At 35.5% G+C, this 20,067-nt stretch overlaps 1 protein-coding gene across 12 annotated transcripts in view; it reads left to right on the top strand.

Annotated features, from left to right (window-relative positions):
* Nucleotides 1-20,067, top strand: part of BMPR1B (bone morphogenetic protein receptor type 1B) — a 326,532-nt gene that overhangs the window by 283,678 nt on the left and 22,787 nt on the right. For all 12 annotated transcript variants that reach the window (XM_036227685.1, XM_036227684.1, XM_016144341.2 and 9 more), the window contains 4 exons: nucleotides 6,082-6,184; nucleotides 6,717-6,819; nucleotides 18,262-18,358; nucleotides 19,412-19,550. In XM_036227685.1, the coding sequence (XP_036083578.1) occupies nucleotides 6,082-6,184; nucleotides 6,717-6,819; nucleotides 18,262-18,358; nucleotides 19,412-19,550 (442 nt within the window). The remainder of the gene's footprint in view (nucleotides 1-6,081; nucleotides 6,185-6,716; nucleotides 6,820-18,261; nucleotides 18,359-19,411; nucleotides 19,551-20,067) is intronic.

The following is a 20,067-nucleotide window of genomic DNA, read 5'->3' as shown; positions in this document are numbered from 1 at the left end:
AGCTGGAGCTCCTAGGTAAACCTCATGTTCATTACCACTCCCACTTTCCTGGAGACAAATCAAGAGTGCATCATGCTTAAAAGACATTCTGAAATCCAGCATAATATATCAGAGACCATGTGCAAAGTTTAGAGGGTTTTTAAACTCTTCCTGAGTACCCTCAGTCACCTTACCAGCCAGCAACAAGGCCAAAGTCATACTCGGCCTCGTTTCCTATCTGGTGCAGAAATAGTGGCGTGCATATTAGAGGATGTAGTGCAATATATCATGCTGAATGCAGTGTTGCAGCCTTTTTTAGTATTTGTAATTCAAAGTAAGGGGTGATGCTATTGTCCTATCTCTCCCAAGATAATATCTATCTTCTAAATATCTTTCGCGGTGTTACTTTCCACTGTTAATTTTTCCCATTCCATCTCCAGATTCGGTTCCTGCAGGCTTTCACTGCATGCCCAGAACACAGTCAAGTCTTGAATCCCTCTTTTTACATGACTTTCACCACGCCAATGTTCTGCCTTATTTTCCTGCCCTATCAAGTGTAATCTCAGCCTTGTCTGTTTATTTTTTTCTCTGTATTACCTGGTTCCACTTTATCTATCTTTCCTTGTCTTACTTGACTTGATCTGTGGTAGTCATTTTTGTCTCATCTCCTCTCTCACGCTCTTCTACTCCCTCACACAAGTCTGTCCATTTCTAAAAAATTATTTTTTACTCTTTTCAGAGATCATTTTAAGTACTTTCTAAGTTATCTCGTTTGGGTTTTGACCAGGAATTCTGCCCGGGCAGTATTTAGGGTTTATAGGTATAATAAATCACGTTGGATATTGGCATGAAGGACGTGCAGATGACACCAGGCTGCCTATGTGAGGAAGTAAATAAGTCTCCGACTGCTCTTTGAAGAATCACAGAGGGTAGAAGGAAACACTTAGGCTCTGTGAGTCTTTTTATAAAATTTGTATTGACCTAGGGCTTTTAAACCTCTTGCTGAATACTGGGGGTGTGAGTTTTCAGATGGGTGATCCAGACTTGGGGTCTCAGGGTACTCATTGTTCTTACTTGTTTGTACATCTTCCATTGCATCTGGTTTATTCCACTGTTGCCCAGGTCATCTGAATATTGAACATTTTTTTCAGTAGAAGATGTCAAGTTCAAACCATTGCACTTATGAGAATGGTGAGTCCTGCATTAGTACTTGAAATTTAGTTGGAAGAGGCTGTGATTTCAAATTTGCTACTGAAGGCTTTTACTACAAATAACTCCTTTTGTGCCTCTTGTTAGTCATAAATGAGAATGTGAAATGGGCTCATTTGTCATTAGACTTAATCGAAAGTAAGTAGTGTAGGGCTCTTTAAAGTTATACATAGAGAACCATTAGATATATTTGAGCAGAGAAGAAAATGTTAAAATTTATCAGGCAGTGCTGTACAGAACAGGTAGAGTCCAGAGAGAGGATGGGGGTGGGGCGGTTCTACTAGAAGGTTCTTGGAGCAGTCTAGGTGAGAGATAGTGAGTACCTGCATAGGTTGGTGGTGGTGAGAATATACAAATGCTTGACGAATACAAAAATTGAGACAAATTCAAAAAAATTCATACCTCATCCAAAAAAATGAAGAAAACGCTAAATCACTTAGCATGGCTACACATTCTTGAGGATAAAGTAATAAAAAGGCATTTTTCACATTGTAACTTTATCATTAAGGTCATAACTTCACCTTTCCCCAGGACTATGACCCCTTGGAGGAAAAGCCAGAGATGGGGAATGGTAGTAGCCATATAGATTTTATCCTCTTTTCCTCCACTACTATAAGAATCCACCCAAGTTAAGATGATAAGGAAATAAAGAACAAAAATAAAACAACATAAACCTTAGGATTCTATCACTTTGGTAATTACTGGTGCCCAACATTCTTCTTTGCCTTTTTTTCCCAGTAAGTGTAAAACACTTGACCAGCTTATGATCTCTGTTCCTGCCCCTTGAAGTTGAGTGACTTTCTCTCTCCCTGGATCAGTGGTGTCCATTCCTGGACTAGTAGCTCCACCAAAGCAAAGCCTGCATCTCCCTCCCCATCGCATTCTCAGCATCTATGACTGAGTCATAGTGTGTTTGCTACATGTTTGTAAAACGAATGACTGTTAACAAAGTTCTAAGTAGTTTTCAGTGGGTTTAGTTAACAAACATCCACGTGATTTAAATAGCAAATCTAAAAGTTGTACGTATCTTTGAATTTACCCATGACAGAAAACATTGAAAACTTTATTCCCTTAAATGTGAAATAGTTATTTTAGAAGACAGAATGATTTCAAGGACTTATTTAAAAATAACCTAAAATCAAGCAACCTTTCCAAATCTATTCTGACTGAAAAGTTAAAGAAGTTTGAAAGATGTTTAAGATTTCTGGTATCTCTCACATACTAAAAAAATTTCGGAATACATATCAATCAGTCAAGAGTGTATTAATCCTTATGAGCACATGCACTTGAGAGGACATAGATCCATTTCTATAATTAATTTTTGTTAAGAGCAAAATTTGAAACTATAATTAAATAATAATTTTTAAGTGATTTAATAATTTTTAATTTTAATAATGCTTTAAAATTTCCTGTCACCTTGATTGAGCAGAGCAGTAACCTCTTTTTAACTCATACTTAAAAATATATATTTTATAATGAAATTAATCTTTACAAAGATTTAAAATTCTTAGAAGAAAGGTTCTACAGTAATCCCTTCTCAACTGTGGTGGTGATGTTCCTAAACAACCCTGGGGTTTGCAATAGAGAAACAAGAAGGGATAGTGGAAGAATAGAGTTAAAGGGACTAAGATTTCAATAAAGCATACTCGCTAAAATAAAATAAAAAGTAGAGCACCTTAAATAAGGATGTTGCCGTTGCAATTTTAGACATTATGAAATTGATTTCCAGCCATCCTATAAGAACTAATGAACAAATTGGGGTACAAAATGTTGTTTATAAATGCATTTGACCACAAATAAGAGTCACATCTTGCAGGCTCTCCATGCACAACCACCTAAAAAGAGTATCATCTGGTTCCTCAAAGCTTTAAGCCAGGTGTACCTCTTTCTTGTTAGGAAATGTTCACTTGGGCATGCTGAAAATCTCTTGAGGCAGTTAGTTTTCTGATAATCTTTCTAGATGTTCCAGATAATCATTTTCTTTTGGAATATGGAACAGCTTCAAGGAGACTTGAACCAGTAGCACCATCCGAGGGGTATAACAAAAGTTTCATTACCACTACTTTGACCACATGTGACTCTCAAATTCTCAAATGCTTTGCTTTTTCATGAATTAAGATTATGTTAGGAAGCTTTTCAGTATTGATAACTGATCATCTTGATATGCAAATGTTGTTCTATTTTGTCAATTACTTTTCTTTCCTGTAACACAAGGGCAGCATTTTTGAAATGTTACATTTGTCTTTTTTTTTTTTTTTGTAATTCATAATCATTACTGGAATCAAATGATTGATCCTGCGTTTTTGTATACATATCGCTACTTTTAATTTTGTATAGAATGATTTCTACTTCTGTTTTCTTTATTGTTCTTCATCTCTTCCTGTTATCACTTTCAACACTCTGGAAATAATAGGGTAATAATATATATAAAACAAATCAAAACTAAGCTTAATGTGGCAACCAGGTAGCAGAATGCACAGATAAGCCAATGGTAAGAGTTAAGTGCCTTTTGTGGCATTCAGCAGCCATCTCATAATGGCAAGTGTAGTTGTTCAGCTCTGACTGGAGCACAACTTCGTTTACATTTGGGCCTACTGTAGAGTTGACAGTTCCCAGCTAATTCTTCAGCTTCTGTAATTGTACTGTAGTTTCCAGTAAACCCTGATTAGCAAGCAATTTCAGTGACTTATAAATTGTTTTTGCTTTGTTGTAGACAATATGCACTCGAAATGATTATCTTACCCTCTTGCGTGTACTCCAACCAAATATTTGATTTTTATCTGAATTTAGGACTTATGGGACACCAGCTCTTTTCTTCAGGGTCTCCCTCTCTCCTTATCTCCTCTTTATAATTTTATCTCCACCCTATTTGCAGACAAGGGAGTGTATTTTTAAAGCTTAAATTTACTCTCACTGGTGTTTCTATGTTTCCTAGGATATTGTAACAATAACTTACCAACAGCTTTACCAGCTTTTTCTATTCTCATTCTTGATTTTTATAAGTTGCCTAAAAAGACATTTCCATATACTCAGAGTTTGAGCAAGGGGAACTCATGATTAAGGAGAAATTATTATTTTTTAATTTAACATATTATATCAACTTTTCCAGCATTTGTGAATTCTTAATGTCAGATAATTAAGATGACTATTTCTGATAATTACTGAATTTTATTTTTGATAAGAAATGTGTTACACATATAACAGTCTCACTGTGTGGGAAAGGAATTTTTGAAAATCACATGGATATTTTTTGCTTATATTGTTTAAAATAAATTTCTAAGGGACAGCTCTTCTATTTATTGCCTTCAGTGTTTACATGCCTTAGATTTTCATAGCAATCTCAGTATATTGGCTAAAAAGCCCCCAAAGAATTCAGAGCATGGGCCATTCAGAGGCAGTCTTTCTTCCATAACAATATTCATGCGTTTGACCTTAGTCTAACAGAGATTTATCATTGGCTCTTCCCAGCCTTTCATTCGGATGTTTGAACTTTGCTGTGCTACTTCTTATAAACTGAGGTATTTTGGATCACTTGAAGCTTATAAACCGAGTAAACAATTCTAAGGGTGTTGACGAGAACTGAAGGGCTAATGTATGGCAGAATGCTGCTGCCCCTATGACAGAACAGACCAGCCCACAAATCATAGCCAATACTACTCAGAGCTGTCTTCCCCGACTTTTCAGGTTGGCATTGTCATATTTGTCTTGGCTGCTGAGCATGCATAAATGAGCAAAAGATGGCGATTTATTTTAGTAATTTATTTCTCAGCACATGCAGTAGGAGTTTATGACTTATATTGGGAGTCTGCAGGCATTCATCACCCAAACTTGTGAAGACAGTAATGTCTGTTTATAAATAGTTCTATAAAAAGTAGTTCTTGTTTTTTCATTTTTAGTCCCAGGAGGGGATAGCAGAAAATGTGTGGGAAAGAAGCAAGAAGTCCTGATTCAAGGCCCGATTCTGTAACTGTTTGTTTTGCGACCTTGTATAAGTTTATTTAGACTCTCATAACTTTAATTTCTCCATATGTAAAAGAGAAATAATATTATTTCTAATTGTGGTTGAGAGAGTTAAATGTGATAGAATAAGAGAAAGTTCTTTTTAAATATAAAATCACATATAGAAATTTAAAATAGTTTTTTTCTACCTTCTATGGTTTTGCTAAAATCTCTTCCTTCTGTTGTCTGTCTTTACCCCACCCCCAACTTAAGTCCAAATTGCTTAAAACAAAGCTTGATGTTTTCATATGACAGGCTGGCTCAGAAGCAGAGGTCAGAATTTTAGTTACCTCACTTGCTATGTGCTGATCCCAATGCCTATCCTCTTTAGTTTGTGTGCCTTAGTAAGAAATCAGTTTATATCAGTACCTCAGAGCAAGTAGAACCAGCATAAACATTCACCTGCATGGGTTCAAACCTCTACTATGCCTCTCACTAGCCATATGGTCTTCAGGTTCTCTGAGCCTCAATTTCCTCATATAGAAGGTTAGAATAGTACTACCTTCCTCATGGAATTGTTTTTCTGGATTTGTGGAAGTGAGCCTTGGAAAGGACTAAAATAAAAGCTTAGTAATTGGTATATAAGGTTATTAATGGTATATGTTATGTGGAAATTCTGTATCCTTCTTTCTCACAAGTTTCTGGACAGAGAGAAGCTATTACCAAATGTTTTATGATAATTAATTCAATTTTAAGAAAAGGAATTTTTGAGATTCCCCTAATAGATTGCAACCTGTAGTGATCCTTGATCTTCTTATGTGTAATGGGACAAATAATAAATATTTTTATTTCCTTTTCTCCTAGCCTGCCCCCGTCTCCCTATCTCTCTTTCTCTCTCTCTCATATTCTCACTCACTCAGTCACTCACTCTGATTTTACCTGTTTGGTCTTTAGCACAGATGGATATTGTTTCACAATGATAGAAGAAGATGATTCTGGGATGCCTGTGGTAACTTCTGGATGTCTAGGACTAGAAGGCTCAGATTTTCAGTGTCGGGTAAGGAAGATAACTCGATTCTACTCTGTAACCTTTCATTAGCTGGATTTCAAACAGTTAAGTTTCAAGCAACATAAAATAAGTTTTTTTTTTTGTTTTTTTTTTTGACTAGCCTGTTTTTAGTCATTTGGAAAATAATTTGAACATTCTCATTGGGCCAATTCTCTCTTCATTTTAAAATTGAATATTATTTTTATCTTTGCTGTTAACTTCTGGCTTAGTGAACCATTAGATCTTATTGCTCAAATTCCAATTTAGTTAATTGCATTAAGTAAAGCCTTCTTCCTCAGTTTATGCTGTGCACACTGGTTATTACAAATGCAATAGCAATTTTGTTGAAATACAGACATTGCAGTAGGATAACACATGGTAATTTGAAAGAAATTACCTAATAGAAAACAATATTTTCAACATGTTTGTGTAAGAATTTTAAGTGAGTTCTCTAAATTGTATTGATTTTTTTAGGTTTCAGATTATGTGACTTACGAAGTTTAGGGGACACCCCCTAATATCTCTTTGGGTTCAATTTTAGGATACTCCCATCCCTCATCAAAGAAGATCAATCGAATGCTGCACAGAACGGAATGAATGTAATAAAGATCTGCACCCCACCCTGCCTCCACTGAAAAACAGAGGTAAGGAGAGGAAGGCTTCCAAGCTGGAAAAGCTTTAGGCATAAAGAAAATAAAACATTGACTTATTCTCTCTTTTCCGAATGAATCTACTTGCACCATTTTCCATTGCTGGGGCATAGGACAAGGCATGATGACATAATAAAACTGTCATTCAAAGACATGTACAAGTAGTGCTTGGGAAAATAGTCTTACAGGGCTTCACTCCAATGAATCTTATTTTTTAACTTCTCCCTACTTCCCCTCAGAAAACTACAGTTTCTAGAGCTTGTAGTATGTTTCAAGAGGGTAAAAGAGGAAGATAGTGTTTTATGTTTACCCCTAAATATTATTCAGAAGTTGTAATTCATTCAAAAACTGCTGTTTGTCTAAATTTATTTTAAAAATAAGGACCTCATAAAGGAATAAATTAGATTATTTGCTGGGTGTCCTCTCTTATATCAATGCTTGAGTAACTACTTTTTAGTCAAATCATATATCATATATTCATGAAATGGAGAGCATACCTAAAAAATTTAATTTCAAGACTTATAGATTTAAGTATTGCTTGTTTAAAAAGACAAATTAATACCCACAAAGACTTCTTGTTATAAACAGCTGTCACATTTTCTTTCCTCTGCTTACTCTTGCCACAAAATAAATGATTTGTAATTGTCATAGAGTCCTAACTCCTACATAAGTTATTTAAAATGATTCTTCATGGTTGATTTTATTTCGAATAGAGAAAATCTTTCTAACAAAATATGATATTTCATGGTTTTCATGATAACATTTTATAACACTTGTTCCTACTATAGCTTTGAAAGCTTTGTGAGATTGATTTATAATAAATCACATAAAAAATCAGTCAATTTTTAAAAAATTTTGCCTGTGAACATGCTATGTGTTAGGGATACAGAAATGGATGAAGGAAATTCTTGCTCTCAAGATGTGCACAGTAAGATGTGAAAGAGAAATGTGAATAATTATATTCCGTCAGGAATATCTCAGTAGTAGAGTTAGATTATGAAGCATAGTAAGAACACAAAAGATTGAGTGGCTTACTCTGTCTGGAGGTAGGGGGATGTCAAAATAGTTTCAAAGAAATAGTGCTTGAACAAAACGTTAAGGATGAACAGGAATTTGCTAAGTAGGTAAAATACAGGAATAAAAATTTTAAAAATTAAAATGGCTAACGTAGCCAAGCGCTGTGCTGAATATCATATTAATTAAACCACTTGAGCCTCACAACAATCCTAAGAGGTACCAAAAGTCATTATTCACCATTTAAAGATGAAGAAATTACAGCACAGTGAGGCTAATTAACTTTTTCATAGTTGCACCGCCTATGAGTAGCAGTGACTCTCAACAGAGACTATAGTAAGTGCACAGGTTAGGTTTGTAATATTTGAGAAATATTTGCATAATACAGACATATGAAACAGCACAGCTGGTTGGAGAAAGGCTCCTAAGTAAGTTGTTCGAAGCCTCATTATTCAAAGTGGGCCTATGGACCAGCAGCATCGTTATCACTTGGAGCTCATTAGAAATGCAGAATCTTAGGCCCCATCCCAGACCACTAAACCTGCATTTCTAACAAGATTCTCTAAGTTACCTATACACGCAATAAAGTTTGTGCAACACTTACGGTAGAAAAAAAAACAGGGCCCATATGTGAACATAGCCAGTACCACTGTGTCTCCACATGTGAGCTCGACAACACTTGTTCAAAGCGAAGTCCACTGATGTCAAAATGTTACAAAGTGCTGAATGTCTTGTTTCAATTTTTGTAGTTATTGTGGACCAGTTTCAAAAACTAGGCGGTCTATTGATGAATAGCCCTGGTGAGGGGCCTCATATGATGAAAGTGTGGGAGGGAGGAGGGCGAGGAGTGTCTGGAAACAAAGGTAGAAGTGCCAGGTTTTAGAATTTCTGCCCTCAAAGAGAAAAGGTTTTTCACAAGCAAGTGGAAGTGATTTGTCCTAGAAGTAACATAATAGGGTTTAGGAAAAATGTACTCTTTTTTTCAGATGCTGAAAGGGCTGCAGTGCAAGGATTGTCCTATAGATGGAGCCAGACTCTAGTTAGGACTAGGCAGGCAGGCGAGGGAGTATTCTTTGAAGTTGAGAATGCAGGGACTTTTAAAAATAGTGGAATAAGTCTCTAGATAACTAAGTGAAAAGGCTTTGAGAAGAAGGACAGCGGCAATGAGAGGTCAAGTCCTCGGTTCAGAGCATTAGGAAGGAGGATGCAGGTGGATTACACTGAGGGTTACACAGGTGAGATGCCTGGGCGGTGTTTAGCGGTATTATGGTTTGCTGCTTTAAACTCTGCGGAGCCCAGGGAGTGCCTAGACAAGGTCACTGCATTGTTGTATGAGAGCCCTGGCGTCTTATACCTTAGAGCTGCAGGACTGGGGGTGGTGGGGGGATGGTGGCTGGGGTGGTGGCGGGTGTGTGTGTGTGTGTGTGTGTGTGTGTGTGTGTGTGCGCGCGCGCGCGCGCGCGCTATGCCTCCACCATATGCAGCATTTTGGGAGGGGCGGTAGGATGGGGGTGTATACTATATATCTTTACTGGTTGTCAGTAATGCCTTGGTCGGAAGCATTAGAGTTGCAGCCCTATTGGATACCTGTCTATGTAAGTAAGATATGTTAACCTAAAAATAAAAGGCTAAAGTGAAAGGCAACAAGTCTTTATTTGAGATACAAAAATAGCTATTCAGGAAGCAGTGATTCAGGCAGAAACCCAATTTGTGTTTCTGTTAGTAGGTGAAGGCACAGGGTATTTATTAGAAAGGAAAGGGGAACGATTTCCTGAATAGAAGGAAGAAACTTCTACAGATGGAGTTAAGCTAACACAGTGATGCTAATTCTAAATGTCTTTAATTTTCATAATGTCAGCTTTCTTGTTGTCTTTGCAAACAGTCGTTTGCTATACAGTGCTGCTTTTAGATCTAGTTCAAAGGTTATTTTATATAGTTTTAACATTCCACAGATTTGAGGAGTGAGACTTATAAGGCAGGTCCTCTGGAATAGCAGCTCCAACTCCATTTTGAAGGATTCTGTTTATATTATTTTTCACAATTCCTATTGGATATATGTGCATATTTGTTTTGGTATAAAATCCCAAATAAAGAACAGAGGTGATGTTAAAGAGGGATGGAACTACCTTGTTTTGATATTTTTAATTTTAGCCGTGTGTGTGTTTTTGTTTGTTTGTTTGTTTGTTTTTTTACTTGAGACTACCCCTAACTTTTGTGGGACTAGGGCAGTAGTATAAAAAGAGGTCCACATACCATTTACATACATGCTTAAAACTCATAAGCCAACATAGAAGACTGGTAAATACAGTACATTCTGTTAACAAACACATTTTCAAAATGATGGGAAACACCAGCTTGGCATTTAGAATGCTTGAACTGAGACTTATTCTCTCCTGTGAGTGATGAGAAAAGCCCCAATTCTTGTCACTGTGAAGAGTGTCTCATATATGCATATGGACATCTGTTTTGTGTCAGTCTCAGACTGACTTGTGATACTGTGGCTAGAAATGCCCAAAGCACTCACCTGGGTCTTTACTACTTGTAACAAGCTCACACAGACATTTCCCCTACTGGAGCCAACTTTGTGGGGGCTCTACCTTTATTGGGGTTGAGGGTGGGGTGCCTGGGGTTTTGGGAGTTCACTCATGATTGGCAGATTTAAAACATAAGAATAAGAATTAGGGTACAGTTAGAGAGAAGTTGGGTTACCCAAGTGGTCAGTTTACCTAGGTTACCTGGCTTTCTCAAAGGGTACTTCATGTATAGGTAGGCCTTGTTTCTTATCTACTTGTTTTACTAATAGCTGCATCATAGCCAACGAGATGGTTATTCAAGATGAATGTCTTTGAATGGATTCCGTAGCGATCAAAAGTTTAATATCAGGCACTTAAACCAGAACACCTCCCTTCTCTGGTTTATACTCCACTCACATTTCTTGCCCTAGCCACCCTTGGCCACTCCTCAGGTCTTAGGGTACCCACACCAGCAACTTGGTCCACCCCCAGGAGGACAGAGGTGCAGAAAAGGGCCTCACAGTTCCTGGACACGGACACGGGGCCCCTTAGGCAAGGAATTCCAGACTTTTGGGCGATGGCCAGTTGTTTAAATGGAGAATGGGATGGGACAGGGTCTGGATGGACACCTCCCTCTGGGTCCTGCAGATCCATTGCTCAGTGGGAAGAGGCACCACCCCTGGAAGCAGACAGAGCAGGACCCTTTAAAGCCCAGAGCACAGGCCACTTTTCTGGTCTAAGGACAGTGGAAATCATTATTTTAATTGTGATATTTTCTAATGTGAATGGAGTGTTTATTTACTATGGCTCTGTTCTAAGTCCTTTATGTATACATTTAATCCTCATAACAACCCAAAGAAGAGGTACTTTTACTATTATCCCCATTTAACAGACTCAAAAGCTGAGGAATCCTGAAATTGAGTCCTGTGCAAAGATTACATAGCTAGAGTAAGTAGTGGAGATAGGAAATGGACTGTTGATATCCTCTCACTAAGTCTTCTATAGAAATTTCTGAATGACATTCTCAAAAAAAATGCTTTCACCCATGTGAGTCAGAAAACTATGAGTAAATAGTGGTTAGCCATTTCACATAACAACTGATAAACAACATAATTGTTATAATCTGTTTATTATATTTGCCTTGCACAGACTATTCTCAGATACGTAATAGTTACTATTTTTAGAATATGGTGTTGGAAGGTTGCTTGCCCTGCTATTTGCACGTGTGTGTACTCTCTCTTCTCCCTCCTTTTCTCTCCTCCCTTCTAATTTAACATTCATTAAATGCCAGTTGTGTTTTAGGCCAGTGGCTTTCAGTTTTAGGTACATCAGAATCATCTGGAGGGCTTGCTAAAACAGATTACTGATTCCCACCTAGTTTCTGACTTAGTAGATCTGAGTAGACTCAGCAATTTGCATGTCTGAGTAGTTTCCAGGTGATGCTGATGCTCTTGATCCAGAGACCACCACACCTTGAGAACCCCTGTACTAGGCATTGTCTAGTAGATTATTATATATTATTATAGCTTTATTCTAAATCTATATGTCAAATTACTACAAAATAGAGACTACGTTATTAAAAGTGTAGAGGGAAGAAAAGTCCAGTTTACCAGTGTAGTTCTCATTCTTTAATAATTGCTCTTCCGAAAAAGTTAAGTGATTAACCTTATGGCAAAATATCTGTGTTACTAGGTGCTAAATAATAACAGGCTTAGGTGAGGTTCTAGTAATAGATACCAGAGGAGTACTCGGCAGAGGGCTAAATACTTACAAATAAATGTCCTTATTAAAAACAAATATACTGGAAAAGCTTTTCTACTGATCCAGAATTTTCTCAGACTTTTTTTTTTTTTAAAAAAACTTAGGTGCATTTAGCAAGAAATTAGAGATATACAGTGACATTCATTCAACAAATATTTATCAATGTTTATTTATGTTCCTGAACTTTTATGTCATCTTCTGTTTAAAAAAAAAAAAGGAGATAAAGGGTGGTGAGAATGCAGCTTAAATTCTTTTATGAATTTAGTTTTTGTTTTGCTTTATTTATTCCATTTTAGCACCAGCAAAGCAGAATACCCTAGGATAACAGTCTTTCTCCTGAAGGAGGCAATATGACAAGTAATTAGATCAGACGCAGCACCTTAAACATAAAAAATAAAATATGATCTGGAAAGCCCAGTAATACTCCAGCTGGTGGGGAGAGTAGGAAGAGATGTCTGGTTTGATGGAGAGGCTGAAAGGAAGAAGTCATGGTGCCTGGTTTCTGGTCTCTGCCTGCAAAATTAGTGATGAGGGGGCAATAGGATGCTGGGAGGGATGATGTGTGCCCAGTCTCAGCATCAAATGGTTTGACAAAGATACTATGAGTAAAATGTCCTTTGAAATGGTGTGTAGGCTGGAGAATTTGATAAGGTTTTCCCCCTCCCTCTCTTCCAAATTACTTATTGTACTCACTTATTTTTACTTAATATTTTTTAAACTTAAAGAAATGGAAGCCTTGGGTTAAAGTAAAATGAACAGAAGCCCTTGCTTTATTAAATGGAATAGTCTGATTTACTTTTACAAAGCAAAAGTTTATATATATTTTTTTGAAATAAGCATAAGTTTGTATTTAAATCTGGGGATTAATCATATATACCACACATATACTTCATAGAAAACATATCAGAAATTATATTGTTTTGAAATATAACAATTTCAATGTAGTTTAAGGCAAATTATAATACAAGATTTCCAAAGTTAATCTTTCTCAATTAAAAATATATTCTGAGCAGTTTATAGATTTGTTTTAAAATGCTATTGCTTAGCATAGATACTGCCAGCTGTAAATTAAACTATATTGGTAATAGATATTTAAACACCAAAACATCTCCCTATTCTCCACAACACAGATAGATCAAATATAGGATAGTGTCCAGAATGCAAAGGTGAGTGCCACAGTCTGCTTTCTGATACCTATATTGTACCATGGCCATATAAACCAATACATGAATTTGAGCTAAATTCCTTGTCAAGGAGTAGTTCTAAAATTTCTTGAAATGGTCAGCTCCTATTTTGGAATTCTTGTTAATTTTGTATTTGGGACAGATGAAAAGAATTTAGAAATAATCTGCTTATTTCTCCTCAAACACAATAATCTGGATATGAAAATTCTGTCTTCCTTGGTTACAAGGAAATCGCTTATTCAATTTTCTTTTAAATTGTTTATCGCAGTTGTGAACCTTCGTCTAGCCTTCTGAAAACAGTCCTGTCATTTTAAGCCATTACCAACCACCTAATTACCGAAGAGGAGCCAGGTAGTGACAGAATGCTTTTTTTGTTGTTGTTCGGAAACCACTGGTGACTCTTACTTGCCTCTCAGGGTGAACCAGATTTCCCTGGGGAGTTTTCCGTTCTACTTCCCTGAGCAGCGGGAGTAAGAGTGCAGGTGGAAGTCTGCTGCCCTAGCGAGAACTCCAGCCTTGTTCTTTCTCTGATAGGTATCTGGAAGTATTGGCTTTCTGAGACTCTGGAGGTGACTTGAATGTTTACATTGTTAATGCTCTGAGCACAGGTAATGGCAGATTAAAACAGGATCAGCATGACCAACAGAAACAAAAGTTTTATTGATAAGGATCTCTTATTCATGACAAAAGGCAAGGAGGCAGAGATGAGGCTTCAGGGGTTAAAGTCATTGGGGCAAAGAAAAAGAAAATGGGAGGGTAATACTAGCCTTAAAAAGGTGCTTAGTAGTAAGGAAAGAATCCCTTAGATCCTGTCTGGTCTCATTGCTCTCCTAAATCAGAAATATAAAATGAGTAGTAATAAATATAGTGTGCTTACACTTCACATTGTATTCTGTATTTATATGGAAAAGTAAAGGCAATGAGGTTGAGAGTTAGTAAAATTATATCACTTGAATAAAAAAGTAGTTTGTATTCATATACTGATAGTATGTTTTGCTTCTGTAGTTAGTTCCTCTAGTTTTGAGTTTCCATTATACTCTTTGGTTTTCCACTAATTTTTTTTTTCTTTTTTGCTTTTGTTAGCCTTAAAATTGGAAAAACATTTTAATCTAAGTTTCCAGAAATAGTATTTGCAGGTATATGTGCCATTGGGGTATTTGTACACCTGCATAGGTAAACGTTGTGAATTGCGCTCTTACTGGCAGAGGTATTTGCTCACCTTAGGTTTATTAACTTCACCTATTGTTGTGGTGCGATTAAATTTGAGACCCATGAAGCCAATTGAGATTAATTATGAGCCTTTATTAGCTGGCCGGCCGGCAACCAACTCTCCCCACAAAGGAATCAGCCCCAAGCCTCTAGAAGGAATACCTTAAAAAGCCCCAGAACCCCCTCTAGCAAGCAAGCAGGTTTACAGAAGCAGAGGCTGTCCATTAACATATCTTTACACAGGATAACTACACCCTTAATATTAGCATATCTTTGCACAGAATATCTCCTAGAACTACACCTTGTTTAACATTAAACAATGGAAGCAGAAGTTGGCCATTTGAAAATTTTCCACCCTTAACACTATAACCTAAGGGAGGGAGGGATGGAGGGAAAATTTACTGAAATGACTCATTGTGTAAAATTTTAGCCCACTTAATTTTAAGATCCTACAAAATATTTTCAAGATTTCCTGAGGAACTCTTCATACAATGCATATTCTAATTAGATATTAATTCCGGTTGGTGTTAAAGCCTGAATGGCTTTTTGATATGTCCTATAGTTGAGGTCAATTTCCTGAACTCTCTTTGTTCTGAACCACTGGCAATGTTTCTGAATTTGTTAATATAAAACTGTTTAATGGTCTCTTATTTAGTCTTTTCAGATGCAGACTATTTCCAATAATATTTGGCAAGTAGTGTAGGTTGTAAATAATTGTTAAACATATATTTAGACTGATAAGTGAATCATAACATTAACCATCATAATATTTGGACAAGAAATTAGAATAAAGAACTACAGATTTTAGTTAATTATAAATAATCTAAACTTTCTCTGAAATATTTCAAATAAGATTGATTTTCAATTTATATATTCATGTTAATTTCCTGATTTCGATTATTATATTACCATTTGGTAAGACAATGTCCTTATTCTTAGAAAGTGCACTTGGAAGTGTTTATGGGTAGGGACATTATCTCTATAACTTAAGGTGATCCACAAATTATACATACATACAAATAAATAAACAAAAATGTGAAAACTATCCGATCATGCATCATTTAATGATTGAGATACATTCTGAGAAATGCATCATTAAGAGATTTCCTTGTGCAAGCATCACAGAGTGCACTTACACAAACTTAGATACTACAGCTTACTGTACACCTAGGCTATATCTCCTAGGTTACAAGCCTGTACAGCATGTTACTGTACTGAAAACTGTAGGCAGTTGTAATGCATTGCACTATGACTTTAGGATGGCTACAGTGACACTAGGCAATAAGAATTTTTCAGCTTCATTCTAATTTTATGGGACTACAGTCATGTATGCAGTCATCATTGACTGAAACGTCGTTGTGCAGCACACGACTCTATATATACATATTTATATGTAGAGAGAGACACATGCACATACTGGGAGAATAATAGAATTATAAAGCAAGTATGACAAAATTTTTTAAATGGGAAACTTCTGTTAAGGGCATATTGGAGTTCTTTATACTCACAGGTTCCCTGTAACACTCAAATTATTTCAAAATAATTAAAACATATATTCATATCGATGGCAAAATAAAAAACCATATAACCTTTTTAAAGGATATTTTGACAATATAGGTAAAAAGCCTTAAAATATATATCTTTTGAACTAATAATTCTTCTAGGAGTCTAGGTTAAGGAAATAATCATTGACATGTATAATGATGTATCCATAAAGTATTCATCACAGAATTTTGTGTGTTACAACAAAGATGTGTTATAACAAAATCTTTGTAGTCCCCTAAATATATGTCATCAGAAGATTGACTTTCTGGCTGTGTCTATATATATACTCTCTAGTCTTTAAAACACATGTTGCAGAAAAATTTTTGGTTTTGGAAATGTTCACAATATTAAAAATAAAAACAGGTTAGTCATAAAACAGTTATGATGATTTTTTTCCCTTTACTGTGGTAAAATATACATAAAATCTACCATTTGAACCATTTTAAGTGTACATTTCAGTTCAGTGTATTAAATTACATTCATAATGTTGTGAACCATCACCACCATCCATCTTCAGAACTCTTTTCATCTTGTAAAATTGAAACTCTGTACCCATTAAGCAATAACTTCCCCATTTCCCCTTCCCTTTAGCCCCTGACAGCCACCATTTTACTTTTTGTCTTTATGATTTTGACTTCTCTACGTACCTCATGTGAGTGGAATCATACTGTATTTGCCTTTTTGTGACTGGCTTATTTTACTGGCATAATGTCCTCAAGATTCATCTGTACTGTAACATATATCACAATTTATTTCCTTTTTTAAGGCCAAATAATATTGTGTGTGTGTGTGTGTGTGTGTGTGTGTGTGTGTGTGTATGCCAATTTTGCTTATTCGTTCCTCTTTCAGTGGACACTTGGATTTCTTCTATGTTTTAGCTATTATGAATAATGCTGCTATGGACATGGGAGTATATAATGTCTTTTTGTGAAATGTTTTGCTCATGAACTTTTTTGTTTATTAAAATGATACTGCAAAGGCATAGGATAAAATGTTAGTAGTAATTTCCCTAAGTAGTGAAGTAGTAGGGATTTTATTTATTTTAGTTTAGTTAGTGCTTTTCCATTTTCTTCATGGAACATATAATACTTTTAACTGATTTAAAAAGAAAAAAGTTACATTGGGTGAGATAAGATCCACACCCAAAGTGTTTGGGTAGCTATACAGTTAAAGGTATACAGCACAGTTGGAAAACCTCTTCTTTGTAGTAACCATAGTCATAAATTACAATAATACCATTTAAAATTTCATAACAGCAATTATATGCTCAAGGGCCTATGGTGCCCTTAATAAGAGTGGTGCTGATGCTATTACTATATAAGTGCACTTGGATTTAGGTCAGTTTTCTCAAAATATGTTCCAAAGATTGCCAGCATATAGATCACCTCTGATGATTATTTTATAAAAAAGTACTTTGAATAAAAATCTCTGGGGTCGAAGTCAGTAATATGCATTCGTGTAAAGTTCTCCAAGTCATTCTTATTTATATGAAGTTCGATAAATCACATCATAAGTAAATCTGATTTTTTTAAGAACTGGAGTTAGAACAGCATGAAATATATTAATAATTTTTTTCTGTAAAAGATCACAATATTCTTTTAGTAGAACATACCCATTCTTTTAAAATATAATGCCATTTATGAAAAATTTTTGCTATGTATTTTTAAAGGGCATTTTTGTTTAAAGTGATATACAACTACATGTTATATATTTGGCAACATTTGAGGAATCATATTTCTTTGTATCCATTATAAGATGACTGTGTTTTATGTACAATAAATATAGATGAGTTTTTTCCAAATTCATGATACAGAGTGCTCCAGAAACCGCATGAGAAAAGTCTGCAATTCTATCAGCCAGATCTGAAAGATGAAGTGCCTACTTATATTTTAGGGGCATTGATCCATTTACTACATTTGTTTATATTCTGTGCTTTTATCTCATGTCAAGCGTGTTCCTTCCAGACAGGAAGAAATGCATGCTGTTGAACTGAGTGCCTAGATGAATGATAATTCATGCTAGTCAACATTATTTAATTTGGAGTATATACATACATATGTGTGTGCATATTTTTCTTATCAATTAGATTAAAAGAATCTCTCACAACTTGTATATGGAGCTTAGAAGCACTTATAGGAAAGAGTTGGGTTTTTTTCATTTTTAAGTGAAAATGCTCTATGTGTTATGGTTCTCTTTCTTTTTAATTTCAGATTTCGTTGATGGATCTATACACCACAAAGCCTTACTTATATCTGTGACTGTCTGTAGTTTGCTCTTGGTCCTTATCATTTTATTCTGTTACTTCAGGTAAGTTTCCGACATGTAGATATAGAATTTTGAGCCTGTAATACCTTTCTCATACTGCTATTCTATCTGTTGACATCTTTTTTTCACTGCATCATTCTTTGACCTAATTAGGTCTTAGATTTCATTGAAAATATCAGTTATTATTGATAAATATTTGTTCTAATGAAGCTATTAATAGATGACTATTTCATTTCTGCTTCAGACATCAAACCACCCAATTTTACCCCTAGCGAAATTAGAGTTGTTAGGGAATTAAGGAACTAGTTGCTGTTGAGTTTGATTCCAAGCAGAGAAAAAAGCATGTTAAACATAGAATCACTCTAATAATTCCTTATTTCCTGAGCTAACAGTTTACCCCTTAGTATTAAAAGATTTTAAAGATAATTTATAAATTAATTATTAAAATAAATTCAGTTACTGTATTAAAGTACAGTGGTTGCAAATTATTTTGTCACTAAGAACTTATTTTGTAGTTTGTGAAATATCAAAGACCCTTAAATTCATATCACTTTGCCTTTTGTAATTACTCATTTATGATACTATTCTGCAAATGGGAGTTGATTCAAATTTATTTCTAATTGGAGACATAATTATTGACAAAAGTTTTTAAATTGTAAATTTATTTCACTTATCTATATTATTGCTCTGTATATTACCTTGGATGAGAGAATTCACTGTAATGTTTTTTGTAAACCAGAAATTTGCATCTGTAATTAGACCTTACAGGGAAAAATTTTAGGGAATGAAAATTGGAGCTACTTAGCAGTATCGAATGTAACTGACTGGAACATAGTCAACTAAAAAGAATAGAGAAGAAAAATTGTAAATGGTTGAGACTGAGTAAAAACATGTAATTTACTGTAAAAAATAAGATAGGAAAATAATTATGGTTTGTTTTTTGGAAATCATAACTGAGGGCAATAAAAACTGAGCATTTAATCATGTATTTATGTGCTAAAATAAAACCTGCCATAATTAATGTTTTATCTGCAGGGTTTTGTCCATATCATTGCAATCCAGTGTCTAAAATGATCTTCCTTTATGCATCTTTAGGTATAAAAGACAAGAAACCAGACCTCGGTACAGCATTGGATTAGAACAGGATGAAACTTATATTCCTCCTGGAGAATCCCTGAGAGACTTAATTGAGCAGTCTCAAAGCTCAGGAAGTGGATCAGGCCTCCCTCTGCTGGTATGAGGAGAACATACCTTGAATTTAAAGGAAATGTCTTCTGAGAGGAAATGTCAGTAAATACAGGGTTTCATTTTACTGAAACAGATAGGGCAGGAAAAAGAGAACGTTCTGTGTAATCACTTAGATATCAGATCTCAGATGCTAGGATTCCTGATAACATTTTGACATATTGGGGGTAAGGTGATTGTTTTTTAATGTCAGTGTATGGTTACAATCCAGACCCTCAGACATTCTGATCAAGAGCAGATTAGAGAACAATAAACTGGGGCTTTCTGCCCTCTCTTTTCAGTAAGGATAGCATTACTGCACTTTGGTCTGGCTTTTGAAGGCAAAAGTATTACAACCAACTGGGATCTGAGTACTTTTACAAGGGAATAAGGCTGCATTTCAGCTAGAGGTTTCTATTTCAGGGTGAAGTCTTGGCGTTTCCATTCAGGAGAGGTTTAATTTTCTGATGGTCAACACTGCCAACCATGAAGAAAATATATACTGAATCCAAGGCACTTGCTTTAAT

The sequence above is a fragment of the Rousettus aegyptiacus genome, unplaced genomic scaffold (assembly GCF_014176215.1).
Source record: "Rousettus aegyptiacus isolate mRouAeg1 unplaced genomic scaffold, mRouAeg1.p scaffold_m13_p_10, whole genome shotgun sequence".
NCBI classification, from domain to species: Eukaryota; Metazoa; Chordata; class Mammalia; order Chiroptera; family Pteropodidae; genus Rousettus; species Rousettus aegyptiacus.
Note: the sequence above shows the minus strand (reverse complement) of the source record. Positions and strands in the feature narration are given on the sequence as shown.